General features: G+C 39.3%; 1 protein-coding gene across 3 annotated transcripts in view; it reads left to right on the forward strand.

Moving 5' to 3' along the window:
- Positions 1 to 15,034, forward strand: part of LOC140339975 (ovostatin-like) — a 46,158-nt gene that overhangs the window by 19,956 nt on the left and 11,168 nt on the right. For 2 of the 3 annotated variants that reach the window (XM_072424904.1, XM_072424903.1), the window contains exons 13-28: positions 1,545 to 1,602; positions 1,966 to 2,108; positions 2,321 to 2,470; positions 3,315 to 3,479; positions 5,153 to 5,252; positions 6,308 to 6,440; positions 7,381 to 7,612; positions 7,699 to 7,822; positions 8,376 to 8,494; positions 8,580 to 8,631; positions 9,311 to 9,397; positions 10,383 to 10,559; positions 11,856 to 11,931; positions 12,568 to 12,721; positions 14,363 to 14,446; positions 14,796 to 14,958. In XM_072424904.1, coding sequence (XP_072281005.1) covers positions 1,545 to 1,602; positions 1,966 to 2,108; positions 2,321 to 2,470; positions 3,315 to 3,479; positions 5,153 to 5,252; positions 6,308 to 6,440; positions 7,381 to 7,612; positions 7,699 to 7,822; positions 8,376 to 8,494; positions 8,580 to 8,631; positions 9,311 to 9,397; positions 10,383 to 10,559; positions 11,856 to 11,931; positions 12,568 to 12,721; positions 14,363 to 14,446; positions 14,796 to 14,958 — 2,017 coding nt within the window. The remainder of the gene's footprint in view (positions 1 to 1,544; positions 1,603 to 1,965; positions 2,109 to 2,320; positions 2,471 to 3,314; positions 3,480 to 5,152; positions 5,253 to 6,307; positions 6,441 to 7,380; positions 7,613 to 7,698; positions 7,823 to 8,375; positions 8,495 to 8,579; positions 8,632 to 9,310; positions 9,398 to 10,382; positions 10,560 to 11,855; positions 11,932 to 12,567; positions 12,722 to 14,362; positions 14,447 to 14,795; positions 14,959 to 15,034) is intronic. The other variant, XM_072424905.1, reaches the window with a different exon arrangement.

Consider the following 15,034-nt stretch of genomic DNA (forward strand, 5'->3'; position numbering starts at 1 on the left):
TGATCAGGTCTCCTAAATTGTTTAAATTAATTCTTTAAATACAAGGGGGTGCAGATAAGTTCCTGGCTTTGCCCATAAAGAAAAGAACCAGAGGTATGAAATAACACATTTATTCAACATATTCCCCCCGAGACTGATGTACTTGGTACAGCGCAGTTGCTGCTTTTCTAGACCATTCAAGTAAAAGTCCTTTGGTTGGGCCGCAAACCAGCTCTCAGCAGCATCTTTGACATCAGAAATGTCCTCAAAACTTTGCCCCTTCAGGTGTTTCTTCTAATTCGGGAACAGATAATAGTCCGAAGGGGCCAGGTCAGGTGAGTAGGGCAGATGGTGGACCTATTGGAAACCCAGGGTGTTCAATTTGGCAGCCACAAAGTTGGACGTGTGCGCAGGTGCATTGTCCTGCAAAAAAAGGATCCCTTTGGTCAACTTTCCATGGCATTTCGTCCTAATTGCCTCCTTTAGCTGGTCCAGGAAGTTAACCTAATACTGTTCGGTGATACTAGAACCCTGAGGTAGGTAGTTCACCAACAGGACGCCATGGCTTTTTTGGTCGGTTTCTGGGTTCGGAACTTCTTTGGCGCCATTCCTTCTTGTGGTGCCATTCCTTTGACTGTTCCTTGGTTTCAGGATCATAGATGGGGGAGCCAGGTTTCATCCTCAGTTACTAACCTAGCCAAAAAGTCCTGTGCAGCTTCAAAATGGGACAAAACAGCTTTGGATGTTCCAACTCGTTCCTTCTTCTGATCACTGTTCAAACATTTCGGCGCCCACTTCCCTGAAAGCTTGTGCATGTCCAGGATAGTGGTGATAACAAACCCAACATGCTCCCGTGGGATGTCAAGTATCTTGGCTATCTTTTTTGCGGATATTCGCCAGTCCTCAAAAATCAGCTCATGGACAGCATCGCAGGTTGCCGGGTCAGTTGAGGTTGGGGGGCACGCACTGCGGGGTTCATTTTAACGCTGAAATACCCAGTCTTGAAACGAGATATCCAGGTTTTGACGGTGCTGTAGGAAGGACACTTCTCCCCCAGTGTTTGTGACATCTCGGTGTGAATGTCCTTTGCTGACTTTCCCTGGAGAAACAAAAACTTCATGACGGCCTGTAACTCCAACGACATGAAACTTGCTTGTGCCTCGGCCATCACAGCTTCTCACTAAAAGAAAAAACAGTTTTAAGAATGGCAAAGACCTGATATTTGCACAGTTACATACTAAGATATTAGGCTGTCATATGCCCCCACAGTCATTTTTCTATTTAATCTGGAAGGGGGCAAAGCCAGGAACATCTCAGCACCGTAAGTATCATCACAAGGCTTATGCACTGCATTAAAGGTTCCATTTCTAATCGTGAACCTACAACGTTTTTAGTCAAAAGTTCACAAAAAAGGAGTGATTAAGCCTTTTCAAAAGAACAAATCACATAATAAAAATGTCACACGAGTAGGAATATGATGTCTGCTGCTTCACCCTTCATTTATCATCTATCTATTGCATTTTGTTATTGTAGCTTTAATTTCAATTTTTTTTTCTTCTTTTTAGGTTTTGGCAAAATCAAAGATTGTTTACCATGACCAGCAAGATGTTGACTTGACTGCCTGTAAGTAGTTTTATGTGTTTTTTGTCTTATTAAAGTCCAAAAGAAAAGTTAATTCAGTGTTGTCTTGTCTCACTTCATATTTGTTCTGTATCCAAGGCAATATAAGCCGACTTTTACTTCTGATCTGATAAAACAACCATGTCATAAGTGATTTGAGTTTTGGGTTCCAAACGGGTGTATTTGGGTCAATCAAGGTACATAAGTAATTTTATGTGTACAAACCAATAAGTCCAAATGGATTTCCAATCCTGTTTTAGGAAAAACATTTGATAGATTACTAAACAGGTTGGTCAAGAGAGAAGTTAGCAGCAGATGATATAGCAGCAAATTTAATACATAAATATATGCCCTTTCTCTTAACAGCTAGGAATGGCTCTATAACCATTGCCCTCCCGGTGTCCCCTGACATGGCACCCAATGCCAACCTAGTTATATACTGCATCTTGAATGGAGAGGTTGTTGTCGAGACTGTCAGTCTGAACATTGAGAAGTGCTTCAAAAACAAAGTAAGTATATATTTTTCTTTCTCTTCTGCCAGGCTCACAGTGTTTTGTCATACCCTGCATCTACACTTTGCCAATGAGAAAGATGCCCTCACTCATGGGGCTCCACTACCTTGAATATATTATATATTGATATATTAATTTTTGGTCTTTTTTTTTTTTTTTTTTTTTTTTTTTTAAACTTTCTGTAACATTTTGCCTGTCTTGCCCTGTAGGTTGACATGGCTTTCTCTGAAGAAAAGGGGTTGCCTGGATCCACCGTTGAAGTTCTACTCTCAGCCGATCCGGAATCCATTTGTGGGCTCAGAGTGATCGACTCCAGCCTCTTGTTACTAAATTCCTACGAGCGTTTTTCACCAGAGGGTGTAAGTCATGGACAATCTGAGATTGCCTGTAGGTTAAATGAAGAAGGTGGAATGCATTGGTACTATCCCGCTATTGGCGGGTGGAATGCATTGGCTTCATCCCGCTATTTTTGATGATTCCTATACCTTTTCGTCATGCTAAGTCTATAGCTTTTGGATGCTATAGATCCTTGGGTGACATCAATTACCTTACACTCCTGATTGACACCTGCATATTCATTTTTTTTTTTTGGTCTCTACTTCCCATGAAGAAGTTGAATTGCGAAATGCGTCAGCACAGTGTGGTAAAACACATTACATTTCTAAAAAGTACAATAAAGAACCAACATTTTTCTAGTGGATAGATATACAATAAATTTTCTGCATTTCCACAAGCAAATCTCTTACATTGGTATAAATTGGTACTCTTTTTACATTGGTTCAAACATTTTATTTATTACCGTATTTTATATATGTAAATTACAAAGTCAGATTGATAACTCTTTATGTCCAACAAAGCAATAAAATCGTGGATTAGGGTTTTTCTGGCAGCTAATCTTGTTTGGCTTCCTACTCCATACTTTCCAATTTTTTTTCACTGCTTGCATTATTTTTCTTTCTCATAAATTATGATTAATACATAATGAACTAGTGACACCATCACTTGGCTTAGTAGCAGATGGGTCAAAATGGAACCTCCAGGAGGAATGTTTGAGTCCCTAGGAGATATATGAAGCCTGCAATGTTCCAGTAAGCACATCCAATTGAATCTTCACTTTTGGATGAAGTTATTAATTTTAGGATGTAAGTTCTAAATTCATGTATAAATTCATTGTTTGTAGCTTAACTAATTTCTGTTTAACAGATCCATGGCTTATTTAACTTCTGGCCCAGCTACAGGGTCGATAATATTAATGTGGAGGAAGAAGAGCCCCCTTGTCTAGATCCCAACACACTGATCTTCTATAATGGAAATTACTATTTACCTACAAGCAGCGACTCTGAAGGTGACAGCTATGGAAAACTAAAGGTGAGATTAACTGTAAAGTCGCTTGTAGTTAATCATTGTAACTTAATCCTGCTGTAACCACGGCTCGGTCAAAGTTCAAGGCAATCTTTTTCTGTTTTTTTCTAGAAATGCAGTAAGAAATGTATCTAACAGCTGCACAATAATACAAATTAAACTTTCATTACCAAACACTGATGAAATACATTTTTGTTTGTCTAATGACATTGGATAATAGGGATGACTTGCTTGTTGTGGTTTCAGATGGGTTTATTCTTGAAGGCTTGCTAAGAACAAACAACGTGGGGACACATGGCCATTCTAGCAAAAGGATCTGCTACTGGTGGGGCCAAGACTGCTTCTCTCTTCTTGCATAAAAAAGCCACTTGAAGCAGGTTGATTCAATTTGGAGATCAACTACTGTTTAAAAATGGTTGACATGCACCTGTTAATGTAAAGTCCTAAATGCAAGCAAAAAACACCTGAATGCAAGATGGATTTGTCCACCCAAATCCCATCAACTCACTTAGTGTACCTAAGCAGTGCATGTATGATAAATCCAAGAAACATAAAGAAACCGACAATAGAACTTTTAAGGCATCAAGTATTGTATTGTCTGATATCACAATGTGATTATTAGGATGAGGGAATACCATTTGGTAAATGTTATCCTACCAGTGGCACAGCTAAGTAATTTGGGAGGGAGTGGTGCAGGTTTGGGTCCAGGCCATCATTTTGGTGTATTGCACCATGGCAGACTTTCTCCACCTTTTTAAAACGGGGGAACTCTTGATATAGTTAAGCCATCAGGGAATCCCTGCTACAATTACTATGCCAGTACAATAGCATTGCAGCCTATGGGAGGAATACTTCTTACATTGCTGACCAGTGGTAGGAATGTCCTCTTCAGGGATAGCCAAAAAAGATTACTGGTGTCAGTCACACTGATGTCAGAGGCACAATTTGTTCAAGGAACCCATAGCAAGCTCTGGATGAACCCTATGGTTCCACAGAACCCTGCATGAGAAACACTGTACTATGGTGTTAGAACCTGCAATTAGCAGAACACTTGTTATCAAACTGTCCCTCAAAGCTGAGGTGCCTTGAAGCTCCAAGATTGAGGTTCCATTTACCAGTGCTGTCCCTTTGCATCCCCTCTGCTTAGCGGGATGATACTTTAAGCAAAGGGGATGCACTGGTGATTTTAACACAAGGAGGATTCCTACATTATGCTAGGTGGGTACAGATGGTTATTATGTGTTAAAATAAAGGCAACATCATGCAGAACTCTACACTCTATATTCATGTCATCAACTGTCCATTAGAGGAGCTCAGTCTAATGATTCTCCTATCGCTTTTTGTCACTTACCTAGTCTTTGATCAATTGTTTTTTGAGGAAACCAATTCGCCTACCAATATGCTTTTTGGAATCTGTGATTATAGCCATCATAGAAGCCAATGAGACCTGAGGGGGGTTCCAAACACACTCCATGCAGATGGCATTCTTTTCCCAATAATGCTTGTTTAGCCTCAAATGGCTGATGGACCATAAAAGATAAAAAATACCAACTCCTGAGAAAGTGTGACCATTTTTCCGATACAGTTTTGAGAACATGTTAAGTAACTCTCTATAGTCATAAGTTTTACTTTTCAGGGATAAATTTACACTTTTGAAATTTTTTCTCAACACATTTCAGAATGTTGGATTGATTTTTGGAACAGGAGCCCAAGTAAGAAAGATTAAGGTTTGCGATAACAACCCACCTCAGAAGTTTATTGATGGAAGGCCCGTGCCAAGTAGGTGCATTTGTAAAGATAAATTGAAATCTTTCGATCTATATCTTATAATTCAACAAAATGTGTCAAATTAAATAACAATACATTACATGATATTAGTGTTTAACGTTAAACTCCAGGCAAACTATTAAACCCACAGATTCAATGCAGGTAGCCCCCGGGTTACATATGAGATAAGGGCTATAGGTTTGTTCTTAAGTTGAATTTGTATGTAAGTCTGAACATGTACATATTGTATTAAATGCAATTAGGACAGATGTTTGTCTCAACATAATATTAGGGAGCGTGGTGTCAGTTACTGTATAAAATTCTCACTTTTTTTTTTTTTAATTAACTCAATCATAAAAAAAAAAAAACCTTAATTGAGCCTAGACATTCATAAACTTCTGGAGCAAGCTGTACTTTTATATGTAAAAAGAAGCAACTGCAGTTTGTCTTAGTAATTAAAGAGTTACAAGTAAAAGATTTCTTCTGCAAGTCATGCAAACCGCCCCCTCCCCCCATCAAGTCTCCATCCTGCACACGAGCAAGCAGGGAAGCCCCATTTGTATCTAGGAGTCCTCTGTATGTTGGATGCCCTTAACTCTGGGACTACCGGTTCACCAAAGCAGTTTTCTATCTGAAAGAAGACCTATTTTTGCCCATGCAGACCAGCAAAAGTCCTCTGAGACCAGGCGTATTCGTATTACTCCACTTCCCAAACTCTTAAGAATGATTTCAAGCCCATTGCATCCTTAAATCAACTTAGTTAACTTAATTTTGCCTTCCTCATTGAATACATTGGGTGTGATCCAGCAACCATTTCTTATTGGGCAAATGTTTTCAATCCCTGACCAAATCCATTTTTCTTTGCTGGATCACTAAAGTTCTCCCATGATAATCTATAATCTGGAGCTGGGTAGACCGAAATACAAATTATTGGCAGAAGGAAGAGCACCTAAATATGTATTACATCTTTGTGTTTAGCAGTTTGCCTGGAGTTTGGCTTTAAATATTCAATTATATGCAAAACTGAATCAATTTTGATATACTTCTAAGTTTGATATATTTCTAAGTTGCAGAAGCTGGTATTGCCCATTCCAAACTTGCAGATTCTGTAGGTTTTGGTAGTGCCAGGGGTGGTGCCGCTATCGAAACTGTTCGGACTAACTTCTCAGACACTTTCATGTGGTTCATGGTTCCTCTTGAGTAAGTATCAAAATCTTTCTGGTTTCTTCTGCAATGTATGTTGTCTGCTTCCCATTTGTAGTGTTGATGCAACCGGTTATTATAAAATATAGTGCCAACAGGTTACAGAGTTCAGTACAATCTATAGTCAGAGTCAATGATTTCCACTTAGGAACTTAGTGTAATGTCCTTACTTATGCCATTAACCTGGTCTATGACTGGCTCTGGTTCCTCCAGAGCTTGCTAGGTGGGTCCTTGAGGAATGAGCAATTTTGCCCCTCAGATCAGTTTATGTGACCCTAATGATTATTTTGGCTACATGCAAGAGTGCCATTCTTTCTACTGACCACCACACTAATATTCTGAATATAGTAATTACAGCAGGGGTTCCCCCAAGACCTAAAAATTATTTAAAAGGTTCCTGGTCTTTAAAATGTGGAGGAACACTCTTGGGGAAGCCAATTTAGGATATTTTTGAGATATTAAAGGTTAGAACCTCATAGGTTTTTTGAATTTTCATGCCCTCATTTTTGCTTCTGTGTGGCCACCAGGACAAGAAACAAGCAAATTTTTTCCAGGTAGACTAACTAACAAATTCATAGGAGGATTTTATTACCGTGTAGTGATAAACAAAACTTTATTCTACTGAATTTTTGCAAAGGCATTTTAATCAATAGACTGCAAATTTAGTGTGAATTTTGGAATGCAAGAGAGATGGAGTTCCAGAAGCCTCAGGCAAGTCTGACATTTTTAAGACTATATCATTTTTTAGACAGCCCAAATCACAATGGGTTTATAATAGATTTCTGGCAATTTATTTTGTCTGATAAAGGGCTAAACATGGAGAGTGCATGTAGAAATTTGTTGACTACATGGTTTTTATCCTGGTATACAATTGATGAATAGTCTCTTAAATTTGGGCTATATTATAATTTGAGTGTATTCTTTACCTTTGTTTTAGTAAGGATGGCCATGCCTCATTATCCGAGCCCGTCCCAGACACCATCACCAAATGGCAAGGAACTGCTTTCTGCCTTTCTGATAATGGAGGTTTTGGAATGACTAAATACCCAGCCAATTACACAACATTTTTGCCTTTTTTCGTTGAGCTCACCAAGCCCTATTCATTTATCCGAGGGGAGACTTTGATCCTTACAGCAGTTGTACATAACTATCTAGAGCAATGCGTTAAGGTAAGTACATCTAGAAGGCGTTCATCTCTGGTGACATTGCCTCTTGTTTGTATTATTTAAATTGTTCCTTGTCTTGTCTCCAACAGGTACAAGTGAATTTGAGTCCTTCTGATGATTTCACTGCTGAACTGAAGGAAGGAGAGCAGGATGCCTGTGTGTGCTCCAAAGATCGAGCCACCTATTCCTGGGAGGTTCAAGCAAATGTTCTTGGTATGTGTTGAAACTCTTAAGCTTTAACAGCTGGTAGTAGTGACCTTTTAAGTTAGAATCTGAGAATGGGGGGCCCTGGGCAATAAAGCACTCACTATCCATCCCCCCTATCCCTTCAATTAGCATGGATAGTATTGCAATAACCCAAGATAAATATGGCCCCTATGCATTTTCTTTCATCGACCTATCAAATTGTATAGCTTTAAAGTACATGTTTCTAAGTGAAGGAAGAAGGAACATGAAGGTTGCATGGTCCCCTGATCATCCACCAGGCCCTAGGTTCCTGCATAGGTTGCCTTGTGGATTATCCAGTTCTTTTATAGTATGCACGTAAAGTGTGCCGCAGTGGATGGCTCAAATTGAGGTTGAAATTTAAAGATCAGAGTAACCAGCCCATCGTAGTTTCATTTTGGCCAACCGTAAACCTGTCCCCATGGTCTCTAGCCTAGTCCTCCCCCACTCATTACCATATGCTGCCAATATTATGCTGTCTTGGTTTGAGAGTGTTTGTTTCTATGGGCAAAACTGACTATTTGTTGTGCGTCATCTGCAGGAGAGATTAACTTTACAGTGTCTGCCCAGACCACTTTTATTGGTGAATCATGTGATGGACCCAACGATGCTTCCCAACCGTCTCGCAAAGACACAGTCGTGCAGGGCATTCTGGTACAGGTAAGGCTGAAAGTCAGATGTAGAATTGCATGTACAAGATTTTCCTAATGAGTTTTTAACTTTTTCATTTTTTTTTCTTCTTTAGCCTGAAGGAATCAGGCAACAACTGACTTTGAGCAATTTTGTCTTTGTGAAACGTAAGTGAAAAATGGACATTTTATTGTTTATAATTATTTCACATATTTTTGTTTATAGTGGCTAAGACCTGGTAGTTTTTTTTTTTTTTTTTTGCTCAAGTGGACATCACCCAAAGGATAATAACTCAGCTTGAGTTATCTCTGTGGACCTTTCTCTGTGGGGTAATGTGTTCTGTTCTACTAACACATGTCTTGTCTTGATCCTTCATATATACATTATGGTGACTGAGCATTGTCACTTTAGCAAAAGTGTTACTGGTGGGATGACCTGGTAAGATCAAAATCCGAAAGAAAATGCATGCAACCACGATATCCAGAACACACTAACTGAACCATAATACATTTCTGTTCTGAGGTTCTTCTAAATTCTTACACTTATGGCTAGGTAATCAGTAATATCTCTGATCCTACAAGGTTCTGAAGTAGGGGGTCACCTTTTACAAACTAAATTTCACAATTTAGTTCTGTGTTGAATCCACTGGAAGTATGGGCGATTTGGGAACTTAGTCCCAACTTAAAAGCTATGGAAGTGTGTGTTTCTATGTACATCAACCACAAAGGACTGAAAATTAAGGTTTGGGTGAAGTTGCCCACTATTCTCCAGAATTTTTTAAATTGTGTGACTTTTTTTTTTTTCTTTTTGACGTGTCTATTCCACCATATTTTTTCTTTTTTTTAGCCGATATGAATTTAAATTTGCCAGTCAGTATAAAACCTCCAGCTGATGTTGTGCCAGATTCCATCTCCGCCTATATGTCTGCTGTTGGTAAGTAAATCTTAGTATGATTGCCCTTTTCTTTGGTTGTTCTCATTCACCATTATTTTTACACATTCCTACAAAGTTTAAAGGGCAGGTGAATCCTACTAGCATCCACCTTAGCAAAAGGAATGTGTGGAAATTGGGGACAACTCAGGCTGTAAACTGATAGAAGTGAGGAAAAAAATAGCAAGAGAAAATGGTAAATAAAAGGAGGAGGAAGCAGTAGAAACCTCTCATATTTTATTACGTATGTGCCCCTATTTATGCTGATGATCGTTGTCAGTGATGAGAAAAAACAACATTATGAGATTTTACCAGAATGTGAAGAGGTGAAATCTTTCCAATGGACAAAAATAGGTTTTGCTCCACTTTGGAGAGAATTCCTTTCACTTTGTGTTGTATCTGCTGGATAGAAAATATACAACAATGACTCAAATTGGACAAAATGGCAAAAACTTGATTTATAACCTATTACCAAAATGGCGGAGTTTGGATATACTTGAAGTAGTCAATATTTTCAAACACGATCTGTCAATTTATACCCAGGGATTACACTTTTCAATGTTGTATGTAAAAACATTTATAAATAGATCCATTAAATATTAGGCTATGAGACCTATGTCTCTGTCTTATTGTTTGTACTTTTCAAGTATGCAAGTTTGTCATCTGTCGCCGATATTTATTTTTCTATAAAAGTTGATAATGGTATTGGCTTTATGGTGGGGGGGTAAATACAGTCCTGTATCATCCATGTCATTTGTAGAACTAGTCTGTTGTTTGATCAACCAAGTGGTCTCTGTAATTTCTCAAAATGTTCATGCGATCTAAGCAGTTTGTAGAACCATTCGCAGTTGTTTGGTAGTATGGTACCAAGAACTAAAAACTAGAATAATGGTGACCTGGACCTGAATTTATTAGTGTGATGCATTTAGGCACATGTGAGTATCATCTTCCAATATCTCCCTCTGATCTTGAAAACTTCTCCCTCCAGGTGATGTGTTTGGTCTCCCAGTGGCATACCTTCATGATTTGGTCCAGAAGCCTTATGGATGTGCCGAACAAAACGTGGCACGAATGACTCCCATTATTTATGTGCTTGAATATCTCAATGCCACAGGCCAACTAACAGATAAGATTCTGGAGAAATCAAAGCAGTATTTACAGGAAGGTGAGGATAAAACTCCCCATAGTACAATAAGAAATGTTATATTATGGGATATCCTTTCTCTCCACTATGCTACATCTTTCTTGTCAATGTTTTCAAGTAATGATTGGTTGGCCTTTTAACACTACCAGACAAGGGGGGAAATCTTTTAGCTGTTCGAAATAAAATTGTCCAGAGTACAACTGGCAGTCCCAATGTAAATTCTGTTGTCTGCCAACATAAAATTTAGCCAGTTTAACCCCTGATGACCAGAGTTGCCCAGACCTGCTTTAGCATACCTGTCTGGAAATCCCACGTCTTGAGCCTACACAGTTCAGCTGTTTACTCCCTCCAATGGTGCTGCATACAGCAGCAAAGATGATCAAATATTTAGCCATGTGTGCTCTTCTCTGCACCTTGCAGCATCCCAGTTCCCCTTTAACTGTGCATATGTGTGCCTCAGCATGCCTGCACATAAGCTGAGACCATGCATGGGAATTTCAGAGTGTATTCCGCAGCCAATGAGTGCAGTACTTCCTGGATTGATTTTGCCCTGCCATTGGCTACTGGACCTTTTATAGCAGTGGTCCCCAACCTTTTGAATGTCATGGACAACTAAACTTTCTGACAGCCATAACTCAAAGGGGAAGAAACTTCCCCCAGAGTGACGTCATGACGCCGGAATCCGCCCACTCTCCCATCGCAGGTCTGAGCTTGCGATGAGTGAGTTGTGTCCAGAGACGCAACCCATCAACCACCCTGAGCCAGCAATGCATAGAGAAGACATGATCCGTGGCTCCGGCTGGTGTGCACCCTGGGTGCTATACATTTGTGGATCACCTTGTTACAGACCCTGGACTGACTAACTTCCCATTGTGTCCCCTGACCTGCTCCCTGGGCATCTGGTCTTCTGTCAGTCCTTCTCAGATGCCATCCTTTGCTCCCAAAACTCCTGGGGGTAATCTGGTGCTGGGACAGTGTGACTAGCCTCCTGAGGCTGAGCTTGCTATAAGTGAAGAGTGTGGAGTAAGATTTAGGAATTGGTATCTGATGAGCAATGAATCAGGGACTCCATTGGTTATTTTCCGCTAAGATTGTACTGCTCATGCTGCCTACAAAGAAGCACAATGGTATCTGCAGGTTGGGGAGGTTTGCTTGTTAAACATCTAGCTTGTATGTGCTCCCCATGATTGTCTACTATGGTGATCACATTATTGAGAGCCAAGCAAATTGGTTCCTGAATGCTTCAGAAATAAATTTGTTGTTGGTTAAGATATGGATATTTTTACAAGCTTTTAACCTATGCTTTAATATTTTTAGGATATTATCGTCTTCTTGGATATGCCAGTGGACCAGCTTATAAACTGTTCCACAGCTTCAGTGAACCCAATACATGGTAATGACCAAATGTTATTGTTTACACTTGCAACTAGCAGAGCATTAAAACCTAACTAAGCTCTCAACTTAAATCATATAAATCATGCCACGTGCATGAAAACAAAGTGTATGTTCTAGTTAGTGGATTTTTTAGCAGCTACAACCTCGGTAGAAAACATTGTCCACTGCTAGCATGGGAAGGACCCTTGTTCTTCGTATGAAAGCAGCAGCCTCTACCTGTGTGAAAGCATGATATAAGAAGTCTGTCACAGCAGATGGCAGCATGCATTTGCTAATTGCTAAGTTTTTTTTTTTCTTCTCTCTTCTTTTTTTTTTTTTTTTTTTTATCTCCACCCAAGTTATTTAGACAGTAGCTAAAAGACTATGCATGCATATTTACCATAATATCTACTAAAAGGTATAAATTTGCAAGAGCATTATCTGCTCGCAGCATCCCCCACCTGTCTTAACGCCCCTATGTCCCTAAAAATCCATATAAGCCATGGCCCCATGTGCCTTGTGCACTCATTTATTCCTTTGGAGAGTCATACATTTATGCCATATGACTAGTTCCTCCATCATTGTTTTTGCAGAAACCATCTTGGTTAGTTTGTGCTTATTTCTGACTAACAATGTAACCTTGTGCTTTTTGTAGGCTGACTGCTACCACCTTTGCAACCTTAGAGAAAGCCAAGAAATACATTCAGATTGATGAAAGTAGACAACAGCAGACCCTGATCTGGATGGAAAACCAGCAGAGGCTGGACAACGGCTGCTTTAAAGCCCAAGGAAGACCAATCGATTTCATGGTCAGTCAACATTAATGACTGCTTGATTGAGCAATATTGAAACTAATTTTTTTTTTTTTACTCTTTTGCACTAAGAGGGAAACTAGCTAAATCAGTTATCTGCATGGAGGGGAAAAATTGTAATTACAGGTTAAAAGCTTTTTCTGCACTTGGTACCGCTGACATATTATCCCGGCCCTTTTTTTAAGATTGGGTATTTTAACCATCTTGATTGTCCGGACCAGAATTTTTTACTTTAGGGTGTACTGCAATTTCCTAAATCCAATTATTGGGACACACAAGCATTACAAATGTTTTTTTATCATTTCTTGTTTAGCAAAATCTTTTTTGATTTGTGTCTCCCACGTAACCACCCCCCAGATACTGCAGCTAGCATTGGGAAGGTTTCAGCAACATAGGCAATGCAGTCAATCCAGACCAGGTTATTCAATGGTGTAAGTAATGGTGCACCTTGACCTGGCAAAAGATCAGCACAAGAGGCAAGGAAGGCCACCAGTGCAGAAGAATTGACAAACGGGCTCCAACAAGCAACATATGCATACCCAAATGAATAACAAAAGTTTGTAAGGGTGATAGGATGTACTCAAAATTGGATAAAAAATGGTTCCAATAGGTTGGTGTTAGAGTTGTGTATAGATGCCTGCAGATCCACCAGACCTCAGGTTTGGGCAGATGATAACTGACTGGCTAAGGGCCAACTTCCACATGTTTGACCAGGTTGGTGTGGGGAAACTGGAATGTCCTGCACCTATCAATGAGCCCTGACCTCAACCCTACTTGGCTCTGGGAACGATTGAAAGACCTGTTTGTAAGCCAGATCATCTCTTCCAATATCATTACAACACCTGATAATAGTTATTTTGACTCAGTGGGCACAGAATCTCTCCAAAAACTTGTGGAAAGCATTCCTATGGAGTGGAGGATGTTGTAGACACAAAGGAGAAGCTAACTCTATTTAGTGCCCATGGCTTTGAAATTGAATGAGATGTCCAACAATCTCCTAAAGCACTGATAGTTTGTTGTCTGCAAACTTCTGGTAAAATAGTGCAGATAGGCTGATGTCCTGTTTGATCCTGGTATTTCAATGGTGATTAAAAATTGACACCTTGCAGTAATGGCTGGCTATCATTACTGTTAGTTAGGCAATAAACATTTACTCAGGTGTTTGCACAACAACTTGAGACTCAAGATTAACATTTGCTATTAACATTGCCCATCATTCTGGCCAGAGCGCTATCTGCAAGGGGTTTCTGGATTGTCCACGTAGGCCTCCTCTGAGCACTGCAGTTTCCATCACACCTCCAAAAACATATAGTTGTGGTAACTGGCTCCCTGAAAATTGTAGTTGTTGTGGAAAATGGCAAAAAAACATGCAAAACGAACTTCAGTATTAATTTCTTTGGTTTAAAGATAAAATCTGGAAAGATCAAAACTACCAAAATTTTTTATGCTTGATCTGAAGTATTTTAAAGTTGATCTGAAAACAGGCATAAAATAAAATGTGCATTGCAGTCCATGGATTGAATACATATACCAGCGTATGCTTTTTATATTCATTGTTGCTACCTAATGTGTTGAGGAAAAACTGTTAAGCTGAATTTGATTGATTTAGTGATGTATTTGTGGTGTTCTTTGTTATAGGATACAGATGCTGATGAAGAAATTAATCTCTACTACACAGCATACTTTTTGATTTCACTTCTTGATACCGACTACAGCTTGGGGGTATGAAACTATTTATTTCAAAATCGAGACTTTGGGTGGGTCACATGCCCAGGAAATATAATGGGTCCTGCTCTGTTCCCCTACTTTATCTCTCTCTTTCTCTTCAGTTTGCTTTGTCTTACTCCTGTTCGCTTTGGGTACAAAAGACATTCTAACGGGTTTAAACCGTATGTCCAAAGCTGAAAAAACTTGGTCTTTCTATCTTTTTTGTTTCTCTGATTCACAATACCATGGGGACAGCAAGACTCCTAAAACATGACAGCTTGATATCTAAATCAAGATTTGTACAATAGTGTCCCCTTTTTTTTTAAAAAAACTTTTTATTTATTTATTTTTTTTTTTTTTTAAGAAAACACTGGCGGATGGGGCTATGGAGTGTCTGAAAACTGCATCAACCAAACCACACAATATAAGTACTGAAGTCCTCATGTTGTATGCATTTTCGAAGGCAGGTCTCAAAGAATATAGTGATCCTCTGATGGCAAAACTCATGCAGAAAGCCATAGTTAAAGGTACAGTTTTATAGTGGGAAATGGAACCTAGAAATGTTTATTTTTTTTTTTTCCTAGTAAAAACTCACTGTTTTCA

Source organism: Pyxicephalus adspersus, chromosome 10 (genome assembly GCF_032062135.1).
Source record: "Pyxicephalus adspersus chromosome 10, UCB_Pads_2.0, whole genome shotgun sequence".
NCBI classification, from domain to species: Eukaryota; Metazoa; Chordata; class Amphibia; order Anura; family Pyxicephalidae; genus Pyxicephalus; species Pyxicephalus adspersus.